Here is a 27,918-nt window from a genome sequence, read left to right as displayed (position 1 = left end):
ATTATCAGCATCGAGAAACCGAAAAACACGTTTATCTAATCCAGTGCCAGTATTATCCGATAATTGATACAATCACCCTCCACGGGATCACCATTGCGTAATTCTAAATTGACGTTCCAACCAGTAAAAACAAAAAAATGAGATCGACAAACCGCTTCCCACTAACGCGCGACGTCCAATAAAACGGTGACAAGAAAAGTGTCAACCGAAGGTTTTCCTTTCATGCGACGCGCGCCGGACAGATTGACGTTTAGTGATTAGAAAGTGTGAAAGTCCTGTTCGTTAATAGTCGTAAGATGCCTTCTCAACTGAGCAAGTTTTTTCTCGATGCGACATGCAAGGAGTACGCGCATCCTTGGACCGATTCGTGTATCAACACGACAGCCGGTCTCGGCTTGCATGCTCTTCAAGAGAGTCTCAGGATATACTCCATCGTTTATTTAGTACGTTTCACCCTTTTTCTTTTCTCTCCTGGATAGAACATTTTTCTGTCTCGTGTGAATCCAACGGTTGTAAGGTCATGATATTCCATCGCTTACGCAAGTAGGTTTCTCTTATGGATCATTATTACAAAAACGACTGCTTTGCACAGTCAATTTTTTTCAGTTATTCGATAGAGAAAGGTATTCAAGTATTAGTAGCTTATATTTTACGATTGATTTAATCGTAATTCGTAACGGTCATTGGAAAGTAACATATCGCAGGATTTGAATTATACTAGTCAGTTGACGTACCGATCACTTTTTAACTTTTACTTTTACGATGACTCGCCGCATTTTTAACGCTCCAAATGACAAGATGTGCCATCATTTTCCGTTTTATTACCCTTTGTTTTAGGTTACACTTTTAATGAGAGGAAAAATACCTTCTAAGGAAGATGTCAGGAAAACATTGTCTGGTATTCTACAGTCAACAGCTTTTCTCTCGTGGAGTGCCTTTTCTTATTCTATGTTCATTTGCTTCCTGAGGTACGAAAAAGTCAATTCCGATTTCATAGGTATGACTTGCTAAAACGATTTCGTGCAAAATTAGTTACTTACAATGAAATCGATTAAGTTCCACTAACAAAAAAAAAATGACTCGTCAGTATTTAATTAAGATCTTTATGTTATAGACGAATACTGGGAAGATTCAACCTTCTGACAGTATCCTTTGTTCCATCCTTTTTATCTAGTCTAACTGCTATTCTGATTGAAAGACCATCTCGACGTACTATGCTGTGTTTATATGTATCTAACATTGTGAGTAGATCAGATTACACATTGTAATTTAATATCCGACGCTTTCCAGTGATACATATAATTATTATGTATACACTCCAATCTCTGTCATAAGATATGCTGGATATATGGCTATTTGGACTGAATTAAACTAATTCTATGTTGGTGGTTTTTCAGGCTACAGAAACATTATTCAGAATGGGAGAAGTCAGGGGATATTATTCTTCCATTCCAAGGGGAGATACGTATATTTTTGCTTTGAGTATGGCATTGCTACTTTATTTTTTCCGTTCAAAAGCAATTAAACAGGACTCCATGTACAGGATACTTAGGTACCTATTCGAATTTTTCATCGCTTGTATAATTTTATAATAATGTGAAATTTATTAAAAATTTTTATCAGAATTATTGTTGGAAAATACGAGGAGAAAGAAAACAGCACCCAATCGTCCACATTAATGTGCTCTGCTGACACAAGTGATGTAGAGAGTTGTAAAAAACAGCGTTCTGTGACTAAAAGATCTGATGAAAAAGATATATTCCAAAAGTCACTTGCGGTTTATAAAAGGCTTATTGAAACACTAAAGAATCTGGGAAAACATATGTCTTGTCCACACCCTCATAGTTGTGTTCACTATACATTAACAGTATGTGCACACATAAAAAAACAACATTAAACATATTTAAGAATCTGAGAACATTCATTAAACAGTAATTACTTTTATTTACAGGGTGGTGTAAAACTTTTTAGTTATGGAGTTAGTGCTCAGTTAGCGCTCAATCTGGTCTTAAAAATGAGAAAGTTACTTAGAACTCCTCAGTTAGTTAAATCTGTAATTTTTAAGAAAGGCAACCTCAATTTGGCTGTATTCTTAGGTGGTTTCGCAGGAATTTATAGGGTATCTTTATCTTTTTTTACATTAAAGTTTTTAATCTTAAATATAGTATTATATAAATAGTAATATAGATTAAAAAGGTTATGGTGTACGAAAAAAATGAATCGACAACCTTGAATAACATTCCTTCACAAGACGTTCTATTTCCGTGACAGTTTAGTATTGGCCGAGTACGCGTGCACTAAAGCGGGTGCAAATGTACCGTGTGCACCCGTCTGAACTGCTTGGGATGCTGGTGGGTCAAGAGGTAAGGGGAACAACCACCAACACGGTCTACGGTTGGGGTGCTCCGTAATAAGTTCCCCTTACCTCGTACAGCACCTCATCCAGATTATACAAGACTATAGAGTTGAATGCGTCACACTCACCATATTTAAATTAACCGAGATACGAAATTTCAGTTTCTTGAAATTATTTATTTTTTTGAGTTTTTTCTTACATGAAACCACCGAGGTCATGCAAAAATTAACTCAATTTTTTTACATTGTACCATATACTGTTAAACAGTCATGTTTATAGGTCAGTTATAAATGATATATTGAATACGAATTCAATTTTTATTTCAGTTAGCGTCTTGTTCATTAAGGAGACTCTTTCAGAAAGATTCATCGTATTATGCATTTCCAGCTGGATTCATAGGTGGTCTAGCATTTATGTTTTACGGTAGTAATACCATAGCTTTATACTTTATGTGGAAAGCATTGCAGGTATCTTGTATAAATAATCTCGTGCTTAGAATATTCGACAGTATTAGTATGTATTAACATGTTTTTATTTTATATTACTCCGTTTTTCTTTCAGTTACTGTGGAACGATCTTGTGGAAAAGCAAATAGTACCTGAGGTGAAATGGTTTGTAATTGTTTTGTACTGCTTTAGCACAGCATTGCTCTTCCATGTAGCAATTGTGGAACCACAAAATTTACGACCGTCTTATTGGAAATTTTTGTGCAATATATCTGGTGAAAGGTAATAAATATGATACACACATGATAGTATATGAAGTTTATATACTATCTGATTTTTTTTTATTATTTCAGAATAGCAGCTATGTATCGACCACCATTAGATATATTTGGTTTAGAAACTAGTAAACATCTTGCCGAGGTGCTTAGGAAGACTAATACCAGTAATAAGAGAGACTATTTTTTTTAATTTTGTAATTAGGCAGGAAGAATATTCCATAAAATTGTTGTTTTGAGAATGTACTTGCTGTTTATATATGTACGGTGAAAAAAAACAACCAAAGCATTAAAGAAATTCATATTTTACGAGTTACATCTCATAGGAATCAAATTGGTTGAAACTTGTAAATCTACTTGTTATTTTATACATTTATATACGTGATATACAAACAATGTGAAATTGTTATTTTAACATATGGGTAGATATCTGTAAAAGCATGTACAGGTTCAAATGTAAAGTTACATTATAAGTGTACAATGTCGCGAAATGTATATTTATTAATTGAAACTAGATAACGAGTAATTAACGAAATTTAGATAGGAGTATATAATTTATTTGTTAAGTTATAAAAATACATTGTTGAATTACATTTTTCCTATTTTCATACTTTTTACAAACACTGCCAATTAAAAATATAATATTTAAAACACGAAACTGATGTAAATGCACTATTTTTGTTTTTTCGCAGTCTCGAGAGCTCTATTTATTATAATATCCGCAGTCCTTCGTTCATGCTTTCGCTTTAACCGTTTCTTTTTCTGCAGAACGTCGTCCCAATTTATTTGACTTTGCATTTTTAAAGCTTTACTATCTATAATTCCAGGAGTAATTTCCGATTCTAACGCTGAAATGTTGTGTTGACGTGATACAGTCTTTAGTGGTTCTAAGATTTCCATGGAATCAATTCGCCATGGGAGTAAACCGATTGGACATTCAGCCCATTTATAATTACCTAAAAAAAAATTTCAATTCTTACGTCATTTCCATTGTTAACTCCATTAGTAGACGAAAACGTATCATGTACTTACCGAATGCTAATTTCCAATGAGTATTTCGTACCTTTCCATCAGCTAAGAAACGAGAGGTTCTCTCCTCAGATTTATTTTGTTGGTCATTTACATTCAGTACAAAATCATCATGCTTGTTATAAACATCTTCTAATGTAAATGTTTTCTGATTCTCATTAAGACTTTCATCTTCAGTTGTATCTCCTATTGTATAGATTTTCACTAAATTTAACAACAATTGCTTCTTTTTTTCATGTATTCTAGGTCCTGCTAGTTCCAAAAGAGGTACTATGAATTTGATAGAGAATTCGTTTACATTTAATATAAGCTTTGTAAGGAAATTTATATCTGTTAAACAAGGCAACACCACATTGGATAAATTAAACCATAATACATGTTTAAAATGAGGATAAGTATTCTCTACTTCCTCCTTCACTTTAAGTTCAAACACTTTTGGTGGTAATTTCCTATTGGTCAGTTGCAGCTCACATTCTAACCTTCGCGATATACAATGAGCAACATCCAATTTCAAAAAACTGTAAGATAAAGAACTTATCCATAGAGAAGCTAACAATTTTTTGTGTTTATCTGCTTCTTCATTGTTTGTTAATTTAAGTAATCCCAAAATTAATGTCTTCATTATCCTTTTTTCATATAATAAAGATATAATATCTTCCCAAAAGTTCAGCATATCAAGTGGTAGGAGATCATTTCCTAATACATTTCCAGTGCTTTCCTCCTGAACAAAAATAAGTAAAACATCTTCATTTGGTAGGAAAGCTTCCGACTTGAATAGTACATCGCAAACTACGTCCTTCTTATTGGGAATAGTCTTTTTGTTTAGATATCTAGAGATTTCAGATAAAAGAATAAGTCTTGCAGTCACCAATGTGTGTTTCTCATCTTTCTTTATGTTATTGGTAGCAGATTCTGCATAGTTATCGTTTTCTAAATTTTCTTCATCTTGTTCTGGTAAGGAACTAGCATACGAATGTAGATCTTGTATTGTTACCCTATTAACAGAATCAATTTATGAATATTAACAAAATGTTTCGATTTTATTATGAGCAAAATTTATACGCACTTCAATTCAGGATCTGGAATATCCCTTACTAAAGAGTATCCAGCATGAATGTACAAACTAATAGCAGTCCAGAGTTCAATTAAATCACTAAATTCCTGTACTTCTTCAGTTTCCTGAGCTTCTTTTACAGACTCATTTGTGATAACACATTCCTTCATTCTTTTGGCTTCAGCTGCCCAATATTCCTCCTTCAAATACAACATTAAATAAGTTCAACACGTTCTACATTCATTTTAAGTAATATAAAAGTTGTACAGAAATGAACTTACGTGTAACCAAGTTAATAATATGTTTATAGCTATTCGCAACACACCAATGGAAGGCAATTCATGTCCATGAGCAGTGTCGTGCCTTAAATTCACAATCCATTCTGGAATGTTCAGCTGCTTTGCAATCTGAAACAAGGACGTTTGCTTGGTGTGTCCTATATTAGATATGTGGTTTAAGAATCTCATTATTGTGGTCGAATACATCAGGCACAAGTCATTCTCATAACTAATTGGTAAATCCCCATTATTAATCTTAGGTGTCCATTCACGATCTCTAAGACAGACTTGCATAATAGAGAGGGTACAGTCAACACCTACTGGCAGCTTTGGCACCCTAAAACCAATTTGTTAATATCACTCATATTTCAACGTATATCATTAAAAATATATCATGCTATTACCTTGCTTTCCATGCAAGTAGCATCTCATATGCTTTGGTTTGTTCAGCTGTATCATTGGAATAGACTTGTTGGTACACTTGATGCCATTCTGTTCTGTAAATATAAATGTAACGGTTAATGAAATGAACTACATCAAATGAAAAAAGCATTAGATAGTTACAAGTAGCTCTCACGTAACACAGTACTTCTATTGAATGATTTCTATAGAATTTAAAGAAGGGTCGATTTATTATCTTATTTGTAATAAATATTTATTATTCAGTTCATTGACTGTTATGTGAGTCATAGATCCTAAACACTTTTCTTTTAACACCCGGTAGGTGTATTGCAGTTCGCAGGATGTTTGTGTAACCATTACAATTTCTGACAGAAAACATGCCGTGTAACCTGGTTTCACGTTGGATGAGACTTTATGGAAACCTAACTACCGTGTTACATGAGGATTACCTGTATTTTCATTATTTCCGATTATTTACAGTGAAAACCATGGAACTTGTTTCACGCCTTCCAGTTTCACGGAAAGCGCCATAGTTAACCCACGTGCGACTACACAATCCCCACGCCCCCTTACTATTTTGGATGTGAATCGCAATCAATTGAATCATGTTGAATGTGTACTACAAATGCGTCTGTGTGCAACACGGTAGTCACAGCCTCGGTTGAAAATAAACGGGAAACACATTATCAAAAATATAAAAAAATATGGCGAAGCAGATACGACTAGTACTAATAGATCTTAGCGGAACACTGCATATTGATAATACAGTGATTCCTGGTGCAGTGGAAGCTCTAAACAGGTGGTTCTTCTTTATTCATTTTGTAAGAATGTTCCATAATCGTTTGCACTATGGCGTAGTTTGTATTGCGCCGGTCCTATTCATTGGCGCGATATTTTGATCATAACAAAGATATTTGAGTTTTAATTAGAGCTACTGATTTTCATTGCAAACACTGAAAATTTAATAAATAACAATTGATTAATAATATTAATCGAAGAACAAATAAAAGACAAGTGTACGAAGTCGTAATTAAATAGAACGTTTATGTTTTTAACGCTGATCAAGGGTTTCAATAATGATTGATAATGATCGAGAACATTTAACGTTACTTATGATTCAACCGAATATTATCAATTGGACGAAGATATAAGATCAGTCTATGAATTCTGATACAGGCTTCGAAGCGCTAATATACCGCTGAAATTCGTCACCAATACAACGAAAGAGTCCGGTAATATTTTGCACAAGAGACTGATGGGCCTCGGTTTCGAGATTAAAAAAGAAGAAATCTTCAGCTCTTTGGCCGCTGCAAGGAGATTAATCGCTACGAGGAAATTAAATCCGATGCTCTTGATCGACCCCGCAGCCACCGAAGACTTCGAAAATTTAGTAAAAAATGATGAAAAATCTAATGCTGTTTTGGTGGGATTGGCACCGGACAAATTTCAGTACGACGAATTGAACAAAGCATTTAGGTATATTAATGTTAAACCACAGAAAATGTCATTATTATAAAAGTATCAACGCTGTTCTTATAAAATAGAAGAAAATTATGTATACTTTTAGGTTGTTGTTGGACGGTGCACCGCTCATTGCGATTCATAAAGGACGATATTATAAACGACCGGATGGTTTAGCTTTAGGACCTGGTGCATTTATTTCAGGCCTAGAATATTCCGCTAACGTTAAAGCGGAAGTTGTCGGTAAACCTACTCCGGAATTCTTCAAGGCGGCTCTGGGAAATCTATCTCCGGAGGAAGCAGTTATGATTGGTGATGTAGGGAATGCAATTTTTAGGAATTTATTAATATCAATTAAACAAAACGTCACACAAAACTCAAGATAATTGTTAAAAATAGCAAAAATTTCGTTTTCGGAAGTTCACCGGAAACAGCTATCACCAGAGGGCGAGATTGGTACTTTTAAATTGATTCTTTTTTAAAACAGGGAACACGTATTTGAAATAATTTCTTTTGGGTATTAATGCTATGCTTCAGAACAGTTAAGGCAGGATGAAAATATAAAACATAGGAAATGTTTTAAAACCTAACAGAAGTTGCTAGCTCTCTTTCTCTCTCTCTCTCTCTCTCTCTCTCTCTCTCTCTCTCTCTTCTAAGAAAGTAGCTTGTTATGTTATGTGTGACATTCTGTATTAGTTATTGTTCAAGATATCTATGCAAATTCACATATTTACAAATTGATTTAGGATGTTAAAGATGATGTGGCTGGAGCACAAGCTATTGGCATCAGAGGTCTTCTAGTGCAAACAGGAAAATACAGAGAAGGGGATGAAAATACAATTACACCACCACCGACAAAAGTATGCATCTCCTTTGTGGAAGCTGTAGAACATATTCTTAATAACAAAGTTTAGGTATCTTGATTTTATATTTGCAACTAATTATGTATAAGAATTATGAAAGATATTCTGTATTAAATTAGATGTTTTATTTAAATATTAATAATTTCATAATGGTGTACATGATCTGGAGTAATTTCACAGTACAATTATTTCAAAGTAGAAAGTAGATGGTAATTACAAAGAAACCAACACGGTATCATTCGTGATATGAAACACATTACATACCAATTCTGCTGTTCTAATAAGATTACTGAAAAATAAGTTTTACAACATTCTTTCTCACATACTGTGACGGCAAGTAGATGAAAAGAAAGCACGCTTTAAGTATTAAATGAATATCGTCTCGTTTCTTGATTAGCTTGTAGAAAAATTGTAGAAAATCATCTACTGTGACATGACGATGCACTTTATAAATTATGCTCATAAATTACAATGAAATCATTCCTATCGAATCCAGATCTTCTTAGATAAGAGACGATATTTTCTACATACTTCTGTTGTTCTAGAAAACAGGAAAAATCATTGTTGTAAACCTGAATTGCTACTAATACGTGGCCTTAGACAATAAATATATTATAACTACTGTATTTAGTAAGTTATCATTAAAAGCATGTTTACAGAAAAAGATTCATCTTAGTCTCTCTTTAAAAGGAATTGGTGCACTGCAAGAATTTCTTTCAGTATAAAATTTGGCACCATTCTGCAATTGTTTTTTTCTTTATGCAAGGACTGACAATCTTTTCACTTCGAAAACGTTTACTGTCCGTTACTAAAAAGATGGGATGTATAATTAGTTTTGATTTTAAGTTATCCTCATATTTCAAAAGTGTAGTTACAAGAGTTTCTTTCTTTCTTTTTAACGTTACACATTAATACTTCCATTAATGAACAATGTTATTTTTAATGAGGAAGGCTCAGTTATAATTTTTACGAATACTGTATGAAATGCATGTCTCGTGTCTAAAACTAATATAATATTACCTACGCGTGAAACAGCTAAACAGTAGAATTAAATCTTCATGAATATCTACTGAATTATGCAAAGTAACAGATAGCACTTTGATAGTACAATATGAATAGAACACGTTTTTCTTTCCATAAAAAGGAACGAAATTACAAGTAATAGAGAAGTCTCGCGTTCGATCGTTAATACATAATATAAAACAATTAATTCGTCGGTAATGTATTGCGGCTGGCATTAGAAAAATAAAACACGGTTAATATCTACGAACGAATCTTATAAATTTATACTCAAAGAATGCTGGACACACGTGACAAAATATTTTCTATGATTATGCATCGCAACGCTGTAACTTACAATTCATATTATTTCAAAGGACCAATACACATCAGCTCATAATTGAAATGCCCTCTACAACTTATAATCTATGATCAGGCACATGTTGATTTCCTGTCGCGATAACGAGGGTCATTCGTGTTTCTTTTTTTTTTTTGTTAAGAAAATACACATTTCAGTTGAAAAGAACTAATAAAATGCGATAATAACTATTACCTCTTTGTAAAAAATATACATATAATGCTTAAGTTACAAACATAAAGATATGAACCAAACTTAACTATTAAATGTACAGGTCTCTTTTTGGTAGCCGCATATTCCCTTAATCAACGTGTCGTTGATTCGAGAGAAACATTAAACCTGAAGGTCTAACAAGTATGTACTATAATCGAAGGAAAAAAAAAATTAAGCAGCGGTATATTATTTCTTTAAATTATGGAACAAGTGTAACAAAAGCTTAGCAAATAAATAGACTTACGGTACGCAGCATATTAAAATGTAACAATGGAATAATCTCTAGATTTATTAAAAAATTTGCTCGTATGTCATTTCGATAACATAAAAATTACAACATTTAGGGCCGTATCTATAAAGAACAGTATATTCTCCTTCTTCTATTTTGTTTGTTTTTTTCTTCTTCTTTTTAATAGAAAGGTCAAGCGTTTATCCCAATTCCATAGAATTGGCGTAATAGCAAGTTTTCAATACATTTCACTCAATTTTTATTTATACAGCCCATCACCGTAATTAGGGGACATTACTTACACTCGCGTTCGTATATACAATTTGTAGGTTCCTAGTAGAGTGAATACTTTTTAACATAAGTTCAACTACATACTCTTTCTTCTCTTTAATCTGTTTAGAATTGCCTTCTAAAGTCAAATTCTGTCAATGTAGCTATATCTGTTTAACCGACAACTATATCATACTTACATTTTTCTTCTCTTATGAAACATCGTTATATATCTCGTAAATACAAATTTAATTAATGGAAGTTCCACTAGAGCCAGAATTTGACCTTATTACATCGAAGACAGTTATATACTGTTTATCTCCTATGTTACTGACAGGAAATATTGAACTGTTAATTTGGCTGCTCAAATGTAATTTGATTAATAGTAAATTGACATTTTCTTCTTCCCATAGAATAGTTTGCTTTCTCCTTTCTGACAACAAGGCAGGCGTGTGGAGTACTATTGGTTAACTAGTTCCTGTCGTTTCATATTAATTGAAAACTGAAACTACTACTATTACTACTACTACTTATTAAATTATAAAATACATCTACGTGGTACTAGCGCAGAAAGATTTGAGAAGCATCGTATGAACATGATGGCGTTCAGAGGAAACGAAACAAAGAACTTCCTGGGCCGTACGATCTGTCCCTCTCGTTTTTGTGCTTCACTTTCTCACTGGTACTTTTGAAGTGGGAAGACGATAAATGGCTGACGATATAAGCATTTAATACTCTACACCCAGGTACAAAAGAGCATATTATATCTCTAAAAGCAGACTTAACTGAAATCAGCAGTTCATCGCGTTTCAGGGATAAGTTTGGCCTCAGGATATAAATGTACATGAGCAATTCATACTAATACTTCCACACATTATTGCCTTTGAACGCATTCAGTATCAAGTACTCCGTGTGTTGCCTAGGCTGTTACTCATTTTCCATTGCAGTGTCTAACGAAACATCCATCGAAAGACGATTGAACATTTCGTGAAGAGGAGGTAGCGTGAGGTGCCACACTCTGCAACTAGTCCACATGTCTTCTGTTACTCTGAAATATATTTTCCTTCGTATAGAAATTATCTAAAACCCAAATAACCGAATAACCGGATATATACTTACCTCACCATAGTAAAAAACCAGGCACACTTTAGAGATCCTTGCTCCGATGTACTCAGCCCTAACTATTTCAGCGGTCGATAATGAAGCGTTAAGTCTGCCGAACTCTTCCAAATTAAATGCCTGACCTAAGACATAATGGAACAGAAACTTAAAAAACTTGTTACTGTAAATTAAATATTTAACTTGCTAGAACTTAGCTTTTCACCAATTATTAGAATATTTATTATTTAAGACTTACCGTTCTTAAATCCATAGAAGGATCTAGAACCTGATCGTTACATAAAAGTTCGACTTTTTCTTCGGCCAGCGAAGAATTATCAGCATTAGAATCTGTATTTGTTCTATCCCCTGCTGGAGAACCTCCGGATACTGTATTCCCAGCACCTGCTACCGATCCCGAGTCACTTCCTGCACCAAGCACCTTATCACAAACATGTTCCGCGACTTTACGAATTTGTATAAAATCATTTGCGATTAAGCGATCCCTAGAAAAATAAAAATACAGACACATAAATAAATTCGAAGAGCATCTTTGGATGAAAATTTCGTGAATGTGGTTACTTGTTTACATACTTCTTCAGACTTTTTACACCGGACGAGGCGTGTGGAAGAAGATAGAAAGGTATTTTAATAAATTGTGGAAGATTTTTGTCCACAACGATATTGACCACCCATGCCGGTACAGTTTCGTTTAATAATCCTCCTTCTGTTTCTCCCGCAGCATCTCTAACTAATAATCTGTACAAAGTTTTCCCTCCCACTTCGCTATAATAAAATAGCATATTTATTATCGTTTTTACTGAATACATTAGAATTAATCGACTAATATAGTTAACCAGTGCATACCTAAATATAAGAGGCGTATGACTAGGTACTGAAAAGTATGGATTTCCTCCTCTTGTATGAATAGGACCATTACCATCGTTACTACTACCTTCGTTTTCATCATCGGCATGTAATGGCCTCCACCAATGCTCGAGTAAAGCTTGTAGCAAAAGATTTCCGTAATTCACTGAAACGGAAAATATCGTTTCAAAGAATAGTACAAAGGTAAACAGCGGAACACATTTTTATCAGTAAAAATGTTACCCTTTTGGTCAACAGCATCGTTTTCAGCGAGACCAGTTTCTTTTGCAGAGACCCATGCGGAGAAACAGTCATTTTCATCCTGACCCAAATGAATAGTCAACATCTAGAAGAATGTGAAAATGTGTACAGTTATCTTGAATTCTATAATTCTATTAGTTTCAATTGTACAACAAAGAATCACATAAGAACGTACCCCTGTTTTAAGATCTACATTAAACCAGTTCGGAACATACACCATTTTATTCCTTTCCTGTATCTCCTGTTCGAAGTTTACCCTTCCCAAGTCTTCAACTTTGCACGCCTTTAATACATCGTACAAGGCTACATTCTCTTCCGTATCTTTTGTCAAAACGTGTCTTCGATCGTTTAAAACATGACAATGCCGTATTGCAGGACCACCTAGTATTTTTTGTGCAGGTTCTGTATTTCGCAAAACATTCGATGTTACTCCGCTACCAGAGTCACAGTAATCATCAATTCCCGAGTCCTGCCAATCTTTTTGACTTATAGACTGTAATACAGTTTCGCGACATTTAAGTTTTGTTTCTATACTGTCGACAGTTTTTTAATGTTATAAAGAACATAACAGATTGTTACCCAATTATTTATAGTAGATTCACTAGTTGCCACCCAAATGCTAGACTGATCGGGCATCATAACCATTTTCAATATAGGTGCTTCTTCTTCGCATATAACAGTATATCTTTCGGGATAACTTAATTCAGTCATTACAACTCTTTTATCTCTACCTCCCGATATCACATGGCTGAAGGTATCCGTAGCCTGAAAATGATTTTTTTTTTTAACTCGATAGGGCTTAGTTTGAATTCTGTGTTATCTTCATGAAATGTATTGTATATCAAAAATGAAGAGAAATGAAAATTACCAATAACGCCCAAACACCTTCTGTGTGTACTCTAAACGTTTGCATACATCTTTGTTGCCCTAATGACCAAAGTTTAATAGTTCCATCGGAACTAGCAGACAAACACTCAGTGCCATCTCGATTTAATACTAAAGCTTTAATATTATCCGTGTGTCCACGAAGTTTCATTAGTTTATTACAATATCTCGGATCCCATACTCTTAAAACTTTTTCCGTGCTACCGCTTACTATAATTGTTCCAGTCTGATTCATGGCAAGACTATATATTGAATCCTTATTTCCACTAAGGGACGACGCTGTGAACCACAAAAGTATTATTTAAAGGATAACGTAATAATAAAAGGTGAAAAATCATTTAATAATCGAAACAAATATTTTTACTTGTTACTGTGTTGTTGCTCGCTGTAAGAGCAGTTAATGTGTTAACATCCCACAGGAAGATCAATTTATCTAAACCTGCGCTAGCAACTTGCTCTCTATCTTTAGCATATGCTAGAGCCTTTACATAGTCCTTGTGTGTCCTTAATGTGGACATGCAAAAACCTTTGTGTGCATTCCATACTTTTACTGTTGTATCAGAACTGGCTGATATCACTGTAAATAAAGAAATTTAGTTTTTTTTCTATTCCTTTAAGGTACTATTACAAAGTACAAAGCAACTCTATTGGCATCTGCAGTTAGAGCAGATAAGTGTTATTAATTTTCAGGTGTCAATGGAATTGCTTTGTCTCTCAATTGCTTATTTTAATAAAATAATACATACGATTCTTGCCACCACAACATAATACTATATCATTGACCCAATCTGTATGATGCTCCATCGATTGAAAATATGGGTCCTTCATACTTTTACAATTCCATATCCTTATAATACTATCTCTACCTGCAGAAAAAAGCCTATGCAAAGCTGGATCATATTGTAAGGAGTTGACTCCAGCTCTATGTCTCTTTTCCACTTCATCTCTTATAACCATAGACACCTTTAGAAAATATTAGATTAGATTATTACATAGCATTAGATTAGATACTATATATCATCACTCGTAGTTTGAATTCTTCAACTCTGTCTCTTCCACCAAGAGTATAAACGATGAATAAAGATTTCCTATTATCATAAAATAAGCCTACCGTAAACAAGTCCTACCGATGGCACAGGATGTATTTTAGTTTAGTGCCACAATAAGATAGTACTGATAACTAACAGCAATTTAAACAAATTATTTAACAAATTATTTAACAAAGTATTTAACTAATTATTGACATTGCATTATGACAGTAAAAAACCATTAAACGAAAAAGGAATTTGAATAGTTTGTATGAACCTGAATAAGGTTCAAGATCCATTACACCACAGATTTCTGTCAAATTCTTTCATCCCGGCGGCCAAGACAGAAGTACTTTACCTTCCGGTCGATTTTATGACTACATTTTATATCTCGTCCACAATATAGCCATGCCCGATCCCATAAGAACCGCAGACTCGATTAATTCGAAATCTTTCTTCAAAAAACCAACCGACAGAAGGGGGAAGATTCAACAAATGGATAATAAGATATTTCGAAAATGTACCTGGACTTTTTTTCGGGCGCTTTGCCCGCCCGTCTTATGAGCTGCCATTATACCGCGAGCTGTTCCTCGAACGCGAGAATAATCAAGGAAAACATTCAGGGCGCACCGATTACGCTACGGCGGATCCACGTTGCGGCGCGTCGAGAACACACGGCAGTTTCATTGTCGATCACTTCTGAGGCCTCGCGCGACCGCGTTGGGCTGCGTTTCTTAGACTCAGAAAAAAGAATCCAGCACGCATCACGGTCGAACGTTGAACAGCTGTCAAGCGATTCCTGATGGCGGTTGTTCGTTTACGTTCATGACGAGCGGACTACAGGCCGACAGTATATACCGTTCCAACGCCGGTGTCAATACGTTTGAACCATGTTACACATGGAACGTTACATCACGTTTCCCGAGCGTCCGACAACCTTTCGACTCCATTGTTGTGATTGTGAATATAATGCCGGGATTATATATTGCCGCCTCGCGTGTTCCGCCGATGCCACCGCAATTCTTTTGCCGGTGTAATGCTTGTAGTACGATGTTTGCGAGAAAACGCGCGGCGGCGACGTGAATTAACAGAGAATTCACGAATTTTGGAAAATCGGTGTTTTAATAGTCGTATCCGATACCCGCGACCAATAGCCGAACGAGATGCGACCGTGGGTACATCAACGTGCATCAACGGTCAAAATACCTAGTTGTCTGTCCACTCCACTTCGACAACACGACAGTCTGCAGTGAAAATAAGGTCTTTCTTATGCCATAATGTTTAGTAGTATACAAAGTATTTTAGATGAAAAAAAAATAATAGAAAAATTGCGCAGTTGCGATTAAATATTGTTTCATATAGTGTCAAATTGTTTGTTGAGTCCACTGAATTATAGTGGTGTATTAACAATCGTCGATCGAGATGTCTGTAATTAATACTTAAACAGTTCGAGAATATGTAACGATAAATAAGTCGAAGAAAGTTAGAACACCATCTGCGGCAAAAGGTCAAAGCTAGGATCCAATTTGTATCGTAGATCGTAGTCTTGCTGTAAGATTATACCACCATATAATTTGTCATCCACGGTAATCATGAAAATTATGGGTACATACCATTGTTTTGTCGATACAATGACACAATTGGCGTATACTTCGTTAAAAAATAAAAAAAATCAATAAAACACAAGAAGCAAAAAGAACAAATAGGAAAAGAGATTGGCCTTAGATGGAATTGAAAATTTGTTCTGTTGGTATCAAATTGTTCATTAATTTTTCTTACGTCGATATCAGTCAATAACAAGTGCTGCGTGCTGTTGTAGTTATAATATTACTTTTATTAATATTTAATTTTTTAATGAACCAACGCTGAATTAAGGTGTACTGCCATCTAGTCGAAAATATATGAACTAATTAGTTAGTAATTTGGTTGTTTTGCCGTAAGCGGCGCGTTATGTCTTGTCTTCCACATTTATCAGTACTTACTGGTACTTATAATGAAAATGAAATATCAAGTGAAAGCATTATTAGAAGCGACAATTGTTAATATACAATTTTGATTTCAGGAGTGTTCAGCAATCAATCTGATAATATTGGCAAAAATCCATAGACATATACCATTGAATATCACAACACAAGATAAAGCTTTCATTTCGACTGGTCACTCGTGTGTCGAAGTGGGATGGATTATCATCAATTATCATTCTAATTGTCGGTGTATACTACAATCAAATCGGGAAATATAATCGCTAATAAAGGAAGTAATCAATTATATTCGTTTGCTCATAAAAAGAAATCTTTCAGATCAGGATAATTATATAAACATTTATATCCTTCTCTACTGGGTCAGTTCCATGGTAATGACGATGTGTTCCAAAAATCTTTGAAGCGCCAACTAGCGAGAATGTTCCATACTAATTTCAACCGGACAGCATCCGTCTCCGGTACGCCCATGAAAGAGGCAAAGGTGTCCGTCAGTCGAACCTCGCCATTTTTGTTGGTGGTGTAAACTTCTGCACAATCCTGGGCGAAGAAACAGTGCTGTGCCGGTGAACACGCAGTTACTACGACGTATTTTACGTCTTTGGCACGATTTGCGACATGAATCAGTCACGGAATTTCACATCGTTGTTGAATCCAAGTTACTTGCAAAACGCGCAACAAAATGCTGCAACTGCGAACGCGGCCGCCGCCGCAGCTGCAGCAGCCGCCGCAGCTGCCGCGGTGAGCGCCGCGATTGCGAACGGAACCCAGCTAAACTCCAATTCCTCCAATTCTCCGACGAATAACGTGAGGAAACGCGAAGCGGAGTGTACGTATCGTGCGACCTGATTATAGGAATACACTTTGTTGTTTAAATTATACGGGTACTACTACGTAGCGCGACGTGTCCACTTCACTTGTTCTTGCCTTGTCTCGTGTACACAAGATGTTGGCAAAAAGAGTTGCAGACTTTGAAAGTATATAAAGTATTCTGAATATTTACGTTGAAATATTTTAAGTAGTACTGAAAGAATTCAAATGGAAGAAAAACTATCCTACAATACAATATTCAAACTAGCTACAATATTCAGTAATGATGCGTTTATGTTTTAAAACATTTTAGTCTGTTTATGTTGTCTGTATCATAAACATATCTGTACAATCACATTATTTTCATAATATACAGCCGTTCTTTTTTGTATTGTGTATACGCTATCAACTTGGAAATGTTTTAGGCGATGGTAAGCAGGAAAAAGAGTCAAAAGAGGAACGTAGGAAGATGTATCTGCAACGTTTAATTGTATGTATGTATATATATATATATATATTGGGCAGGAATAAAATTTAAGAATCTTGCTTCTGCTTATAAGTTTCTGAAAGCTAATTTATAATACTATAAAAGATGTAAGTATGTTTGTATTGCTAAAGTTTATAGTTGCCAGAGGTAATTGACAGTTTTGTAAATATATCGAGCAAATGAGTTTGGCAATAGGGATTGCCAATTTTGCTGAATAACAAGTATAACTGGAAAATTTTTAATTGAACTTATGTTCAAATCTGACATGTAATTGTGCGTATGTAATAGCAAGTTTAAGAGCTGTACAAAAATGTGTTTCTGCACTTTGTTGACAAAAAAAGAAAAAAAAAGGGAACAAATGTACATGTTTTAATGGAACATTTACCTCGGGGAAATTTTTAGATATAGGAAAATACTCTACAATTTTTACACATGCTTACATTATAGAATGTATATGGCTATGGCAAATTGGCAATATCTAACTGTTGGGGTTTCCGCCCCCTCTAACCCGTTGGTTTACAGTTCAGCTGCAGATTTAGGAAGCTACGTACTGGAGACCTTGGAATTCCGCTTAACCCTGAGGAAAGGTTTGAAAGAAACTTACATACCAAAAATGACCATTACATATCTACAATACCTATCTACTGACCATTCAGCAGCCCATAAATACAGGGACCCTCTGTTATGGCTCTGATACAATTAGTGTGGGATACAGATGTCTCTTTCAAATGATTGGGCTTGATTTAAGCCTCCATGCGGCGCAGAAGATACATTTTGATAATATTGGTTTGCCCTAATCAATTTCTTTTACTAATTCATTTTTCTTAAACACTGCTACAAAAAATTCCATACTTACAAGGTGTACATACATAAAAATATTAGTTGTGTGAGAAACAAATGACTGTTATTTGTGACTTTATTGAGCACATAATTTACAAAATTTGTTTATATAAATTGCACAATTGAATGTTTATGATACTGAATACAAGCAGATATGTAAGTCACAAAACAATTACAGTAGTAGTGTTTAATATGCAGTGGGTATTCTAGTCCATATATCTTTTAAATAGTTCTACTGTTGCACATGTAGGGAAATCTTAAGGTGTTCCTATGCAAACTATTATATTCAAGTTGGTAGGCTCTGTTTAATTATCGAAGATCGTAAATATGTTTAAAATGTCTAATCTTAATAGAATAATGGAAACTCATGCATAGACCACCTTGATAGACACTCCTCCTAATTAGGCTGCCGTGATTTGCACGGCAATATAAATCTCTTCTCTAATTACATAAAGGCTAGAGGAGTTACTTTATCATTATTTAACTACAATAGATTTTTTTACCCTTTAATCACAAATTTAACAAGCAAATTTCAGGAAAATAATGAAATTGATCAAGCAATAATTGCTAATATAGGCATATAATACTATATAAAGATCAATCTTACGTTACTTTCAGGTTCAACCTTAAATAAATACACATATTAATTTCTCTAATAAATTAATTTACTCCAATAGGTTTAACTTTTCTGATTTTAGCTGGAACCATTATTTTATATTATTGTGTTTCATTAGTATTATACATCATAGTAAAATATACAAACTATTATTGACTAACCCAAAAAAATTGTTTCCTAATAATCACAGGATCTATCTTAGCAGCCGACCATCATACCGATATCTGCCGTGCACAAACGCGCAGTCTTCCAGTGGTTGCCTACTGAATAGACTTATATAGCAGTCCTACAATTAACAATATACCATTTTTTATTCTTTGTTTCGATACCTTGGCACTGTTGGAAAACAAACCTTATACCTTTCAGAATCTATGATTACAGTATAGTTATACAAAGAAACAGAATATTTGCATTTCCTTTTAGCATCGTACTAAATCCGGAATTAGCAAAAATACAATTATTAAACTTTGAAGATTTCTTTAACGAACTTTTCCTTGATGCAAAATATATTACACGTGTCTGTATGTACATAAATATGCTCGAGAGATTATTTAATTTCACTTCCGTGTCTATTTAGTTTTCTTGATGCAAAGGATAATAATTGTTCTTCTGATATTATGCCGCAAAAAGAAATATTCTTTTTCCAACATGGTCATAATGTATCCTATTTATAAGAGAAAGTATATGTCAAACAAAGAGATGATTAAAGCCTAATAATATTCAGAAAGCCAATCAAAGTATGTTGTCTCGATTCTCAATTTTCTGTTAATAATCAGCAGTTCTTTCCTCACTTAATCACACAATCATAGTAGGATCAGGTTGCTTGTATGCTAGTACCATCTTGACGCAGACTATGTATCTTGACGAAATCTTCCGTTTTTTTGTTTTACAGATCACCATCCCCAGAACCCATATACAGTAGTGATGGTAAACGGTTAAATACAAGAGAATATCGTACTAGACGTAAATTGGAGGAAGAACGTCACAACCTTATTCAGAAGATTCTCAAAATTAATCCAGAATTTAAACCTCCGCCGGACTACAAGTAATCACAATTTTATTAAACTTACTAAAACTTTAACATACGCTATAACACACATGTAATGTGAATTCGTTTATTTTTTTAGACCTCCAATAATTCGAGTTCATGACAAAGTAATGATTCCCCAAGAAGAACACCCAGACATTAATTTTGTTGGTCTTCTTATTGGTCCACGTGGAAATACATTGAAATGTATGTAAACTTAATTATTTTACTTAAACTGCCATTGCATAGATATTGTGTCTATATTATTATTGTTTTTACGTTGCAGCAATGGAGAAGGAGACTGGAGCAAAGATTATAATTCGTGGTAAAGGTTCAGTAAAAGAGGGAAAAGTTGGAAGGAAAGATGGTCAACCTCTACCTGGTGAGGATGAACCTCTGCATGCGTATATTACAGCTAATAATCTGGACGCTGTAAAGAAAGCAGTTGAGAGGGTAAGTTGCTTTTACGCTACGGTTTTACTGTATAAATGCGTTTCTATTGAAATTATTTTGTTTTTTTTTAAACAGATTCACGAAATCATACGACAAGGTGTCGAAGTACCTGAAGGACAAAATGATTTACGGCGTAATCAACTTAGGGAATTGGCTTTATTGAACGGAACTTTGCGTGAAAATGATGGACCACGTTGTACTAATTGTGGTGCATCAGATCATAAGTCATGGCTGGTTAGTATTATATTAATATATGAAGTATAAAAGAATATTTTATGTAAGATATTTATGTAAATTTGTACTTTACCTGTTACAGTGTCCAGACAAACCGAACGTGACAAATAACATAGTATGTTCAAGTTGTGGGGGAGCAGGTCATATTGCCCGTGATTGTCGATCCAAAAGACCTGGACAGGGTGGACCGGCTGCTGCAGGAATGGGAGGAATGGGTCCAGGTGGCGATAAAGCTAAAATCGATGAGGAATATATGTCCCTTATGGCGGAATTAGGCGAAGGTCCACCACCTGATAGATCCAAAAGTGGGCAACCGCGACAACCGAACCCGAATCCTAATTATCCTGGTCTCTTTGATAGGTAAATTTCTGCATACATTTTACAAAAATAATATAGCCCCGCCCCCCTTCATACGATTACGTTTTATCCTTCCACGTGTAATAACATCACCATCCGTACTCTGTCATAGTGCTATTGTATAAAAGAATATGAGCACGTCAGGTATGGAGTGAGACAAATGTATCTCTCATTCGTCATTATCCTTTTTCCTTGTCCTTACAAAAATAAATCAAATTTGGGGGGGGGGCGATATTGTACATGCAAGTCCGACATTCAAATTTTTCTTCTCTCTTCAGACAACAAGCTCCTCGGGCATTAATGGCGGCACCAGCGCATCCACCACCACAAATGATGCAAGGTGGACCAATGATGCCACCACCGGGCATGGCTCCACCACCATGGAATCAAGGAGAAGTGAATAACATGAACGGTATGAACATGCAGTGGCAACCGCCAGTTAGCATGCCTCCTCCACCTGGCGTGATGCAGCCGCCTCCACCACCACCAGGTTCCACGTCTCAACCGAATATCCCACCGTTGATGCCCTGGATGGCTGGCAATAATCAACCACCACCACCTGGGCAAATGCCTCCGACGCAAATTCCACCTCCTGGAATGGGTATTCCGCCATGGCAACAGGGACAGCAAGGGCCAATGCGTCCACCTCCACCTGGAACAGCCCCGCCACCAGGATTCCCAGGATGGCAGCCACAACAAATGGGTGGATGGCCGCCGGCTGCGCCCGTACCACCTCCCCCTCAACAACAAACGCCAGCGCCACCTGGCATCGATCTCAATACTTTGCCCACATTATTGGCGCAACCACCTCCACCGCCGCCGCCAACTAGTTAGTGTAAAGAATCATTCGCTCATCTTAATTAAATCTTCATCCGTACAATAGAAAGATACCTATTGAGCGTGTCAGTAAATAGATTGTAATATTGGACTGAAGAACAGTTCATTATTATTAGTTGAGACAATTTGAGATTTTAAGTAAATTTCATCGAGTTCTGATGGCTTCCTCTTTTACAAGTGATAAAAGATAAAGCCAGAAATCCACTTCTCAATCTATATTCTGGACCGTTGCAGTGTGTATAAGAAATGGCTTTAGGTTTGCAGTATGTTGTTGGAACAACGTATTGTGCACAGCAAGACAAAAAAGAGTGAGAGAGATGTCTATAGTTTTGGTTACCATTTATTTTCAAAGTTATCATCGTATGTACCTACAGCATTCTTGTAAGTGTGAATGTAAGTGATACGACGCCAAACGCATTTTTGTAATGCCCCCCCCCCCCAAGCACGATCATTTTTACCTTACGTATTTCTCTGAACACATTATATCGTACATTATATATAGAGTATAATTTACTTGCATTGTACGAATAGTATGAACAATGCAATGTATCTGTTAGTGCATTGGTTGCTCTGTACAAGTGTTATTACGATCGATTTTTTGCTTCAGTGTATTACCCACCGTGAAACGAATGTTGTGTAATAATGAATGTTCGATATGAAAATGCGTTTGTCTAGGAGACCTCTGTATAAAATTATACAATTGACTCGGTCAGTTTTCTGTTAATTATAATCAAGCTAATATCAATGCAAGTACGTAATCGTTTAAGCATTGGATAATATTATGAAGCATCCCAGAATTTTTGTTTATACAAGCAATGAGTTGTCAATTTTAACTATTACTTAGGCTATTTATGTTAGACTTAACTTCTGCAAATATTGCTTCGCTTGAGAGCGAAATATCTTTGAGGTTCACCACAACTACCGAAACAAGTATGATATCGCAAACGTCCAAGCGCAATAATTTTTGGTATCACTGGTTCACTAGTAAACATAAGGTGATTCACCGAAACCATTAATTATAAAGAATTCACTCTATATAACATAACATTAGTATTGCGTGTTACGTTTAGGGTGCAAGAAGATAGTTTGTGAAAATTTCTGATAGATTAATGTGTACGTTAACTACACAATAAAGGTACATACAACACAAAGATTGATCTCCTTTAAATATATTATTTGGTCATAGGTGACATTTATTAAGTTTTACTTTATGCCATGAATAATGTGAAGCACATTAACTCTGTGCAATCCAATTTGTTTCAGTTTCTTATACATTGTTAGGAAAAGTTCAGTTCCCCTAGGTGATTTTGTTGAAGAGTTTAAACTCATTAACGATCTTCAAAATACATAGTAATGATATATTTTCAGGAATAAAGCGAGTAAGCATTCCTCGTATTTTTAACAGTAATAATACGGAGTAAGGGTGTAAGAAGCACGGCACCCAACCCTGTAGGTAGAGAGAGATAGTACACTTTTGACAGCTGCGCGTTCGTTTTGGAGAGTGGGGATGAATTACGGAAGGTCGGCCCAGTCAGGTACTAGACACAGGTATACATATGTGTATATACATATACCTATTATATGCATTTACTAAATATTAGACCTGTGAGGCCGTCTTCGCCCGGTGAAGTTCATCGTAGTTTACCGTAGCTGTCTCGATCGAGTTGCCTCCTGTTTTTATATAGAATACATGAGGACAAGAAAGCAAGAAGACAGGAGAGCCAATACTGGCCAGCTCCGCCAATACTACCCAACAGTGCCAGCAGTTATTGCGAAGCAACCATGGCGTATACACCAAATGCTACAGCTGTTGCAGCGCTTGCCTTTATTGTAATTCACAGAATTTTGAAAAATAAGAAGACACAGAAACAGAAACGACGATGGTGGATCAAAGAATTATATAGAAAACGTCTACAACATGGAAATAGGTTAATGCCAGATATGACGTTTGAATTGATTCAAGATACCGTAAAAAATTATGCACGCATGACAATGACTGATTTCGAATATTTGACTGGTTTAATTGATCGAAAAGTTCGAAAAAATGATACGTATATGAGACAAGCCATTACCGTCAAAGAAAGACTGGCGATTACATTAAGATATTTAGCCACTGGAGACTCATTTACGAGTTTACAGTATCTTTTCCGTGTGTCGAAACAAGCTATATCAGCCATGGTTCCAGAAGTTTGTGATGCAATAATCGAGGCACTTCAGGAGTTTGTGAAGGTAAGTTAATAAAAATAACGGATAATCTATTGTTTCAATATGTTATTTATCATAAAAGCATCGACATGTCTTCTGAATTGTCCTTAACAATTTCTGCATCTTCTTGGTTTTGCGTTACATTTTGTGTAACTGAAGGCGATGGCGGTGAGGAAGCTGCAGAAAAATTTGATTGATACGGATACTGCAATCTTCCTAAATCAGCGTCAAAAATAATATTATTAATTGCTTGCTTAACCATTGTTAGTGTATGCGAATCATATTTCCGCAATTCATTGGCAATATATTGCCCATACGTAAAATACGGATCCGTATTTACATCTGTATTTTTTTGTAAAATAGAAAATGCTTTTTGTAGCATATAATCCTCGGAGGTGGTTTTTGGTATTGTGCGCCTTTTTTTCTTAGGAGGGGTTTTCGGCGAATTTTTGCAATTCAAATTTCTTTTAATCCCACTAGAACTAGGACCTGGAATTTGATCAGTTGCGTCTCGTTTTTCTGACGATGAGTCGTCAATATTCCGTGTCGATGCACGGGGTTCCTGTACAACAAAAATCAAAAATACATATAGACAGTTCTAATTGTTTTCGCCGTTTAAAATAAAAAAAACTGATTTTTGAGAGTAGTGTAAGTGATTATTTTCAATTTGATTCGAGGTTATAATTACAGGTACCATCCACTGATGAAGAGTGGTTGGCTATTGCTAAAGAATTTAAAGATAAGTGGAACTTTCCACATGCTATAGGGGCTATAGACGGCAAACACGTGATGCTCCAAGCATCTTGGAACAGTGGAGCAGAAAATTATAATTATAAAGATTTTGTTAGTATAGTACTATTCGGCTTAGTTGATGCCGACTATAACTTTATTTACGTCGACGTAGGGTGCCAAGGACGGCTATCTGATGGCGGGGTGTTCAAAAATACTAATTTGTACAAACAATTGGAAGATAAAGCATTAAATATTCCGGCACCAAGCGCTTTGCAAATTCCATATTCGGTAGACGTGCCGTATATGGTATTGGCTGATAAAGCATTTCCACTAAACGAATACACCATGAGGCCATTCGATGGCAATCCGGAAAGAGGCTCAATTGAAGGAATATTCAATTACCGACATTCTAGAGCTCGCGGGGTTGTCGAAAACGCATTCGGAGTATTAAGTACTGTATTTCGTGTTCTAAGAAAACCGATTTTATTAGGACCGGAAAAAGCATCGAAAATTGTGTTAACGACTATATATTTGCACAACTTTTTACGAGAACGTTCCACTTCGCGACAAACGTATACACCGCCTGGAACGTTTGATACAGAGAAAGATGGCGACATTGTGAATGGTAGATGGAAGAATGACGAAGAAATGACATCGCTATTGCCGATTCGATATGTTCCTCGAAGGACAAGAGAACAAGCAAAAAATATACGTTTGCATTTGGCCAGGCATTTTACTATGAATGACACAATACCATGGCAGAATAATTATTAAATGAAAAAAAAAAAAAAAAGAAAGAAACTTACCTCGGTTAATGTTTCTACAGTTTGAACGGGATTGTCACGATCAGCCAAGAAGTCGAAGTGATCGTAAGCGAACCACCTCGATACGTAAATGTTGTCTTTTCCTGTAAAATGTTTAATTTCTCAAATATTCGGTTTTGCATATTTTTTTGGTTTAATTTTCATAATAATCTTTAATTTTGTAATAATCATCAAAATACACACCCAATCCAGCAGCTTGACTTCGTTTGTATCTCGACTTTTCCCTTCTGTAAGTACCCATTAGCGACTTCATTTTGAATTTAATTTCGTCCACAGGTACGTTTAAACTTGCGCTTATTTTATTCCAACAATCTTCCCTGATAGTACTGTTATGATAATTTCTTTCCTTCGGATCCCATAATATTCGATGTTCTTTGTACGCTTCTATTAGAACTAAGCATATTTCATTGTTCATTTTAAACGAATTCGTTTTCGGCATATACACGTCCAAACGTAGCGAGTAATGAACAGCCCAGGGGCACGTTTGACCTCGTCAAAGAACCGACGATCGTTGTGGCTCGCCTGTGCGCCAGCCTCGCCACGAGGCAGCCTCGGTTGCGAGGCAGGTTATATACTATATGTATGTACATATGTATGAATACACTCCGCGAGGCACGCCGCGCCGCCTCGCAGTGTCTGTACATAAGAGCTCGATACATAACTACGCACCGCTGGGTTTCTTTCATACGGGTTTTACGTTACGTTTACTCCGAGCTGAATTATTTTTTATCGGGTTTCCTATGGAAGGATCCAAACGCATTAGGACCAGGTAAATAAATTGGATGTTAAAGATACAGTAATTATCAAACATTACGTTTAGGTGATTTAAAATGTATTTTACGGATCACAGTCGAGGTATATCCCGTATGATATTACATACGTATATACATATAAAAGAGGTTGATGTTTACACAAATTTTTTGATAACGAAAGAAACATTGAATATTTCGTAAATTTTACATATATATTTTTTTATTATTTATTAAAAAAAATAAATATATGCTTATTACATAACAGCTTCTATGCCGTTTAACGTATCTGTACCGAATTTAGCATGAATATTGAATATACAACCACCCCTAAAGCTCACTCTCTCTTAAGCCAGAGCAATTCTTTGTGTAGCAGCTCAATAATTGTATGGGGAATATATGAGGAAAATTGATTCTTCACATACTCCCCTCAAAAATAAAATGAAAAATAACTACGACCTTTCGAAGAAATAAATGTCTGGATGGTATTAAAATTTATTATGGAAGTATTAGTTCAAAAACAGTGGGAAATGATCACAACTGCTTTTACTCAAAATCCATGCAAAATTAAAAAAATAATGATTCAAGCTATATAATTATGTACCCAGCAATTATTGAAAATAAAGGAGTGCATACTCTCAAAAGGAGAGCATCAATTCTATCTGATGCAAAGTGGCGAGCGACGCCGGCAGACTCGTACCGTGCGCAAGGCACCATCCCCAGCTACCCCTTGTCAGAGGGGTGATATCTCGCGACCTCCGTACAGGTCCCATTTTGCCCGATGTATTTATAGAAATAGGGAAAACTCTGTACGAATAACAAAGAGAGAGCCCCGAAACAGAGGCATGCCGCAGGGCGGCTGCGCAAGACCGCCCCAACCCCACATTGCGAAACAGGGACTCATGGCCAGATAGCTGGTTGGGGAATCCGATCGTTCGGGACCTGCAACATGGCGATCACTTGCATACATTGCAGAATGACCGGAAGACACAAGTGGAACGAGAAGAAGCTAAAGTAATAACTGTTCGGTATACATTACAATTATTTTACAATATGTTATAACTAGCATAATTAAATCATGATTAATCAATTATCGAAATAATAATTATAACGAACTTGAACCACCGACTAGGTGTAGGATAGACCTATCATCTTATGGGACTTCGTGTCTCATGTTCTGAAATACCGATAGTGTAAAAAATCAGGGATTTTCTGCTGTAAAGTAGACGTGTTAGAAAGGAGTCTTGGGTTCCAGTCCCGGCGGACCATTTCATTGTTATTACAACAGTTTAATAGTGACAACGAACGCATGTATATTTTCAAATATCGGACTAACAGTATATTTTTATTCTATATTATTACATATAAGTGAGTAATACGTATCAAAAACGTAATC

General features: G+C 35.6%; 5 protein-coding genes across 5 annotated transcripts; 3 read left to right on the top strand and 2 right to left on the bottom strand.

Annotated features, from left to right (window-relative positions):
* The first annotated feature begins 296 nt into the window (after positions 1 to 296).
* On the top strand, positions 297 to 3,270 carry LOC107188811 (transmembrane protein 135-like). Its single transcript, XM_015577175.1, has 9 exons — positions 297 to 443; positions 838 to 968; positions 1,115 to 1,241; positions 1,398 to 1,552; positions 1,624 to 1,867; positions 1,952 to 2,119; positions 2,683 to 2,823; positions 2,918 to 3,084; positions 3,156 to 3,270. Exons 1-9 carry the CDS (start codon positions 297 to 299, stop codon positions 3,268 to 3,270), a joined length of 1,395 nt encoding a protein of 464 aa, XP_015432661.1.
* A 479-nt stretch (positions 3,271 to 3,749) lies between these two features.
* Positions 3,750 to 6,371, bottom strand: LOC107188842. Its single transcript, XM_015577216.1, has 6 exons — positions 6,319 to 6,371; positions 5,843 to 5,935; positions 5,442 to 5,775; positions 5,173 to 5,360; positions 4,110 to 5,101; positions 3,750 to 4,033 (listed from the first exon to the last, which is right to left on the bottom strand). The coding sequence occupies exons 1-6, from the start codon at positions 6,369 to 6,371 to the stop codon at positions 3,750 to 3,752; spliced, it is 1,944 nt and encodes a 647-aa protein (XP_015432702.1).
* Positions 6,372 to 6,489: 118 nt separating this feature from the next.
* Positions 6,490 to 8,215, top strand: LOC107188810 (haloacid dehalogenase-like hydrolase domain-containing protein 2). The gene is made up of 4 exons (XM_015577174.1): positions 6,490 to 6,639; positions 7,017 to 7,316; positions 7,408 to 7,618; positions 8,048 to 8,215. Exons 1-4 carry the CDS (start codon positions 6,545 to 6,547, stop codon positions 8,213 to 8,215), a joined length of 774 nt encoding a protein of 257 aa, XP_015432660.1. The 5' UTR covers positions 6,490 to 6,544.
* A 2,381-nt stretch (positions 8,216 to 10,596) lies between these two features.
* Positions 10,597 to 14,956, bottom strand: LOC107188833 (WD repeat-containing protein 48). Its single transcript, XM_015577200.1, has 12 exons — positions 14,897 to 14,956; positions 14,091 to 14,307; positions 13,709 to 13,921; positions 13,328 to 13,623; positions 13,039 to 13,224; positions 12,635 to 12,952; positions 12,442 to 12,544; positions 12,199 to 12,364; positions 11,926 to 12,117; positions 11,591 to 11,837; positions 11,353 to 11,477; positions 10,597 to 11,281 (listed from the first exon to the last, which is right to left on the bottom strand). Exons 1-11 carry the CDS (start codon positions 14,942 to 14,944, stop codon positions 11,415 to 11,417), a joined length of 2,049 nt encoding a protein of 682 aa, XP_015432686.1. The 5' UTR covers positions 14,945 to 14,956; the 3' UTR covers positions 10,597 to 11,281; positions 11,353 to 11,414.
* Positions 14,957 to 16,840: 1,884 nt separating this feature from the next.
* LOC107188809 (splicing factor 1-like) lies at positions 16,841 to 22,009 on the top strand. The gene is made up of 9 exons (XM_015577173.1): positions 16,841 to 17,180; positions 17,587 to 17,651; positions 18,171 to 18,235; positions 19,997 to 20,149; positions 20,232 to 20,338; positions 20,418 to 20,584; positions 20,660 to 20,818; positions 20,901 to 21,178; positions 21,454 to 22,009. The coding sequence occupies exons 1-9, from the start codon at positions 16,970 to 16,972 to the stop codon at positions 22,007 to 22,009; spliced, it is 1,761 nt and encodes a 586-aa protein (XP_015432659.1). The 5' UTR covers positions 16,841 to 16,969.
* The last annotated feature ends 5,909 nt before the right edge of the window (positions 22,010 to 27,918 follow it).

This window comes from Dufourea novaeangliae, unplaced genomic scaffold (genome assembly GCF_001272555.1).
Source record: "Dufourea novaeangliae isolate 0120121106 unplaced genomic scaffold, ASM127255v1 scaffold141, whole genome shotgun sequence".
Classification (NCBI taxonomy): domain Eukaryota; kingdom Metazoa; phylum Arthropoda; class Insecta; order Hymenoptera; family Halictidae; genus Dufourea; species Dufourea novaeangliae.
The sequence above is the reverse complement of the archived record's forward strand: the minus strand, read 5'-3'. Positions and strand labels throughout refer to the sequence as shown.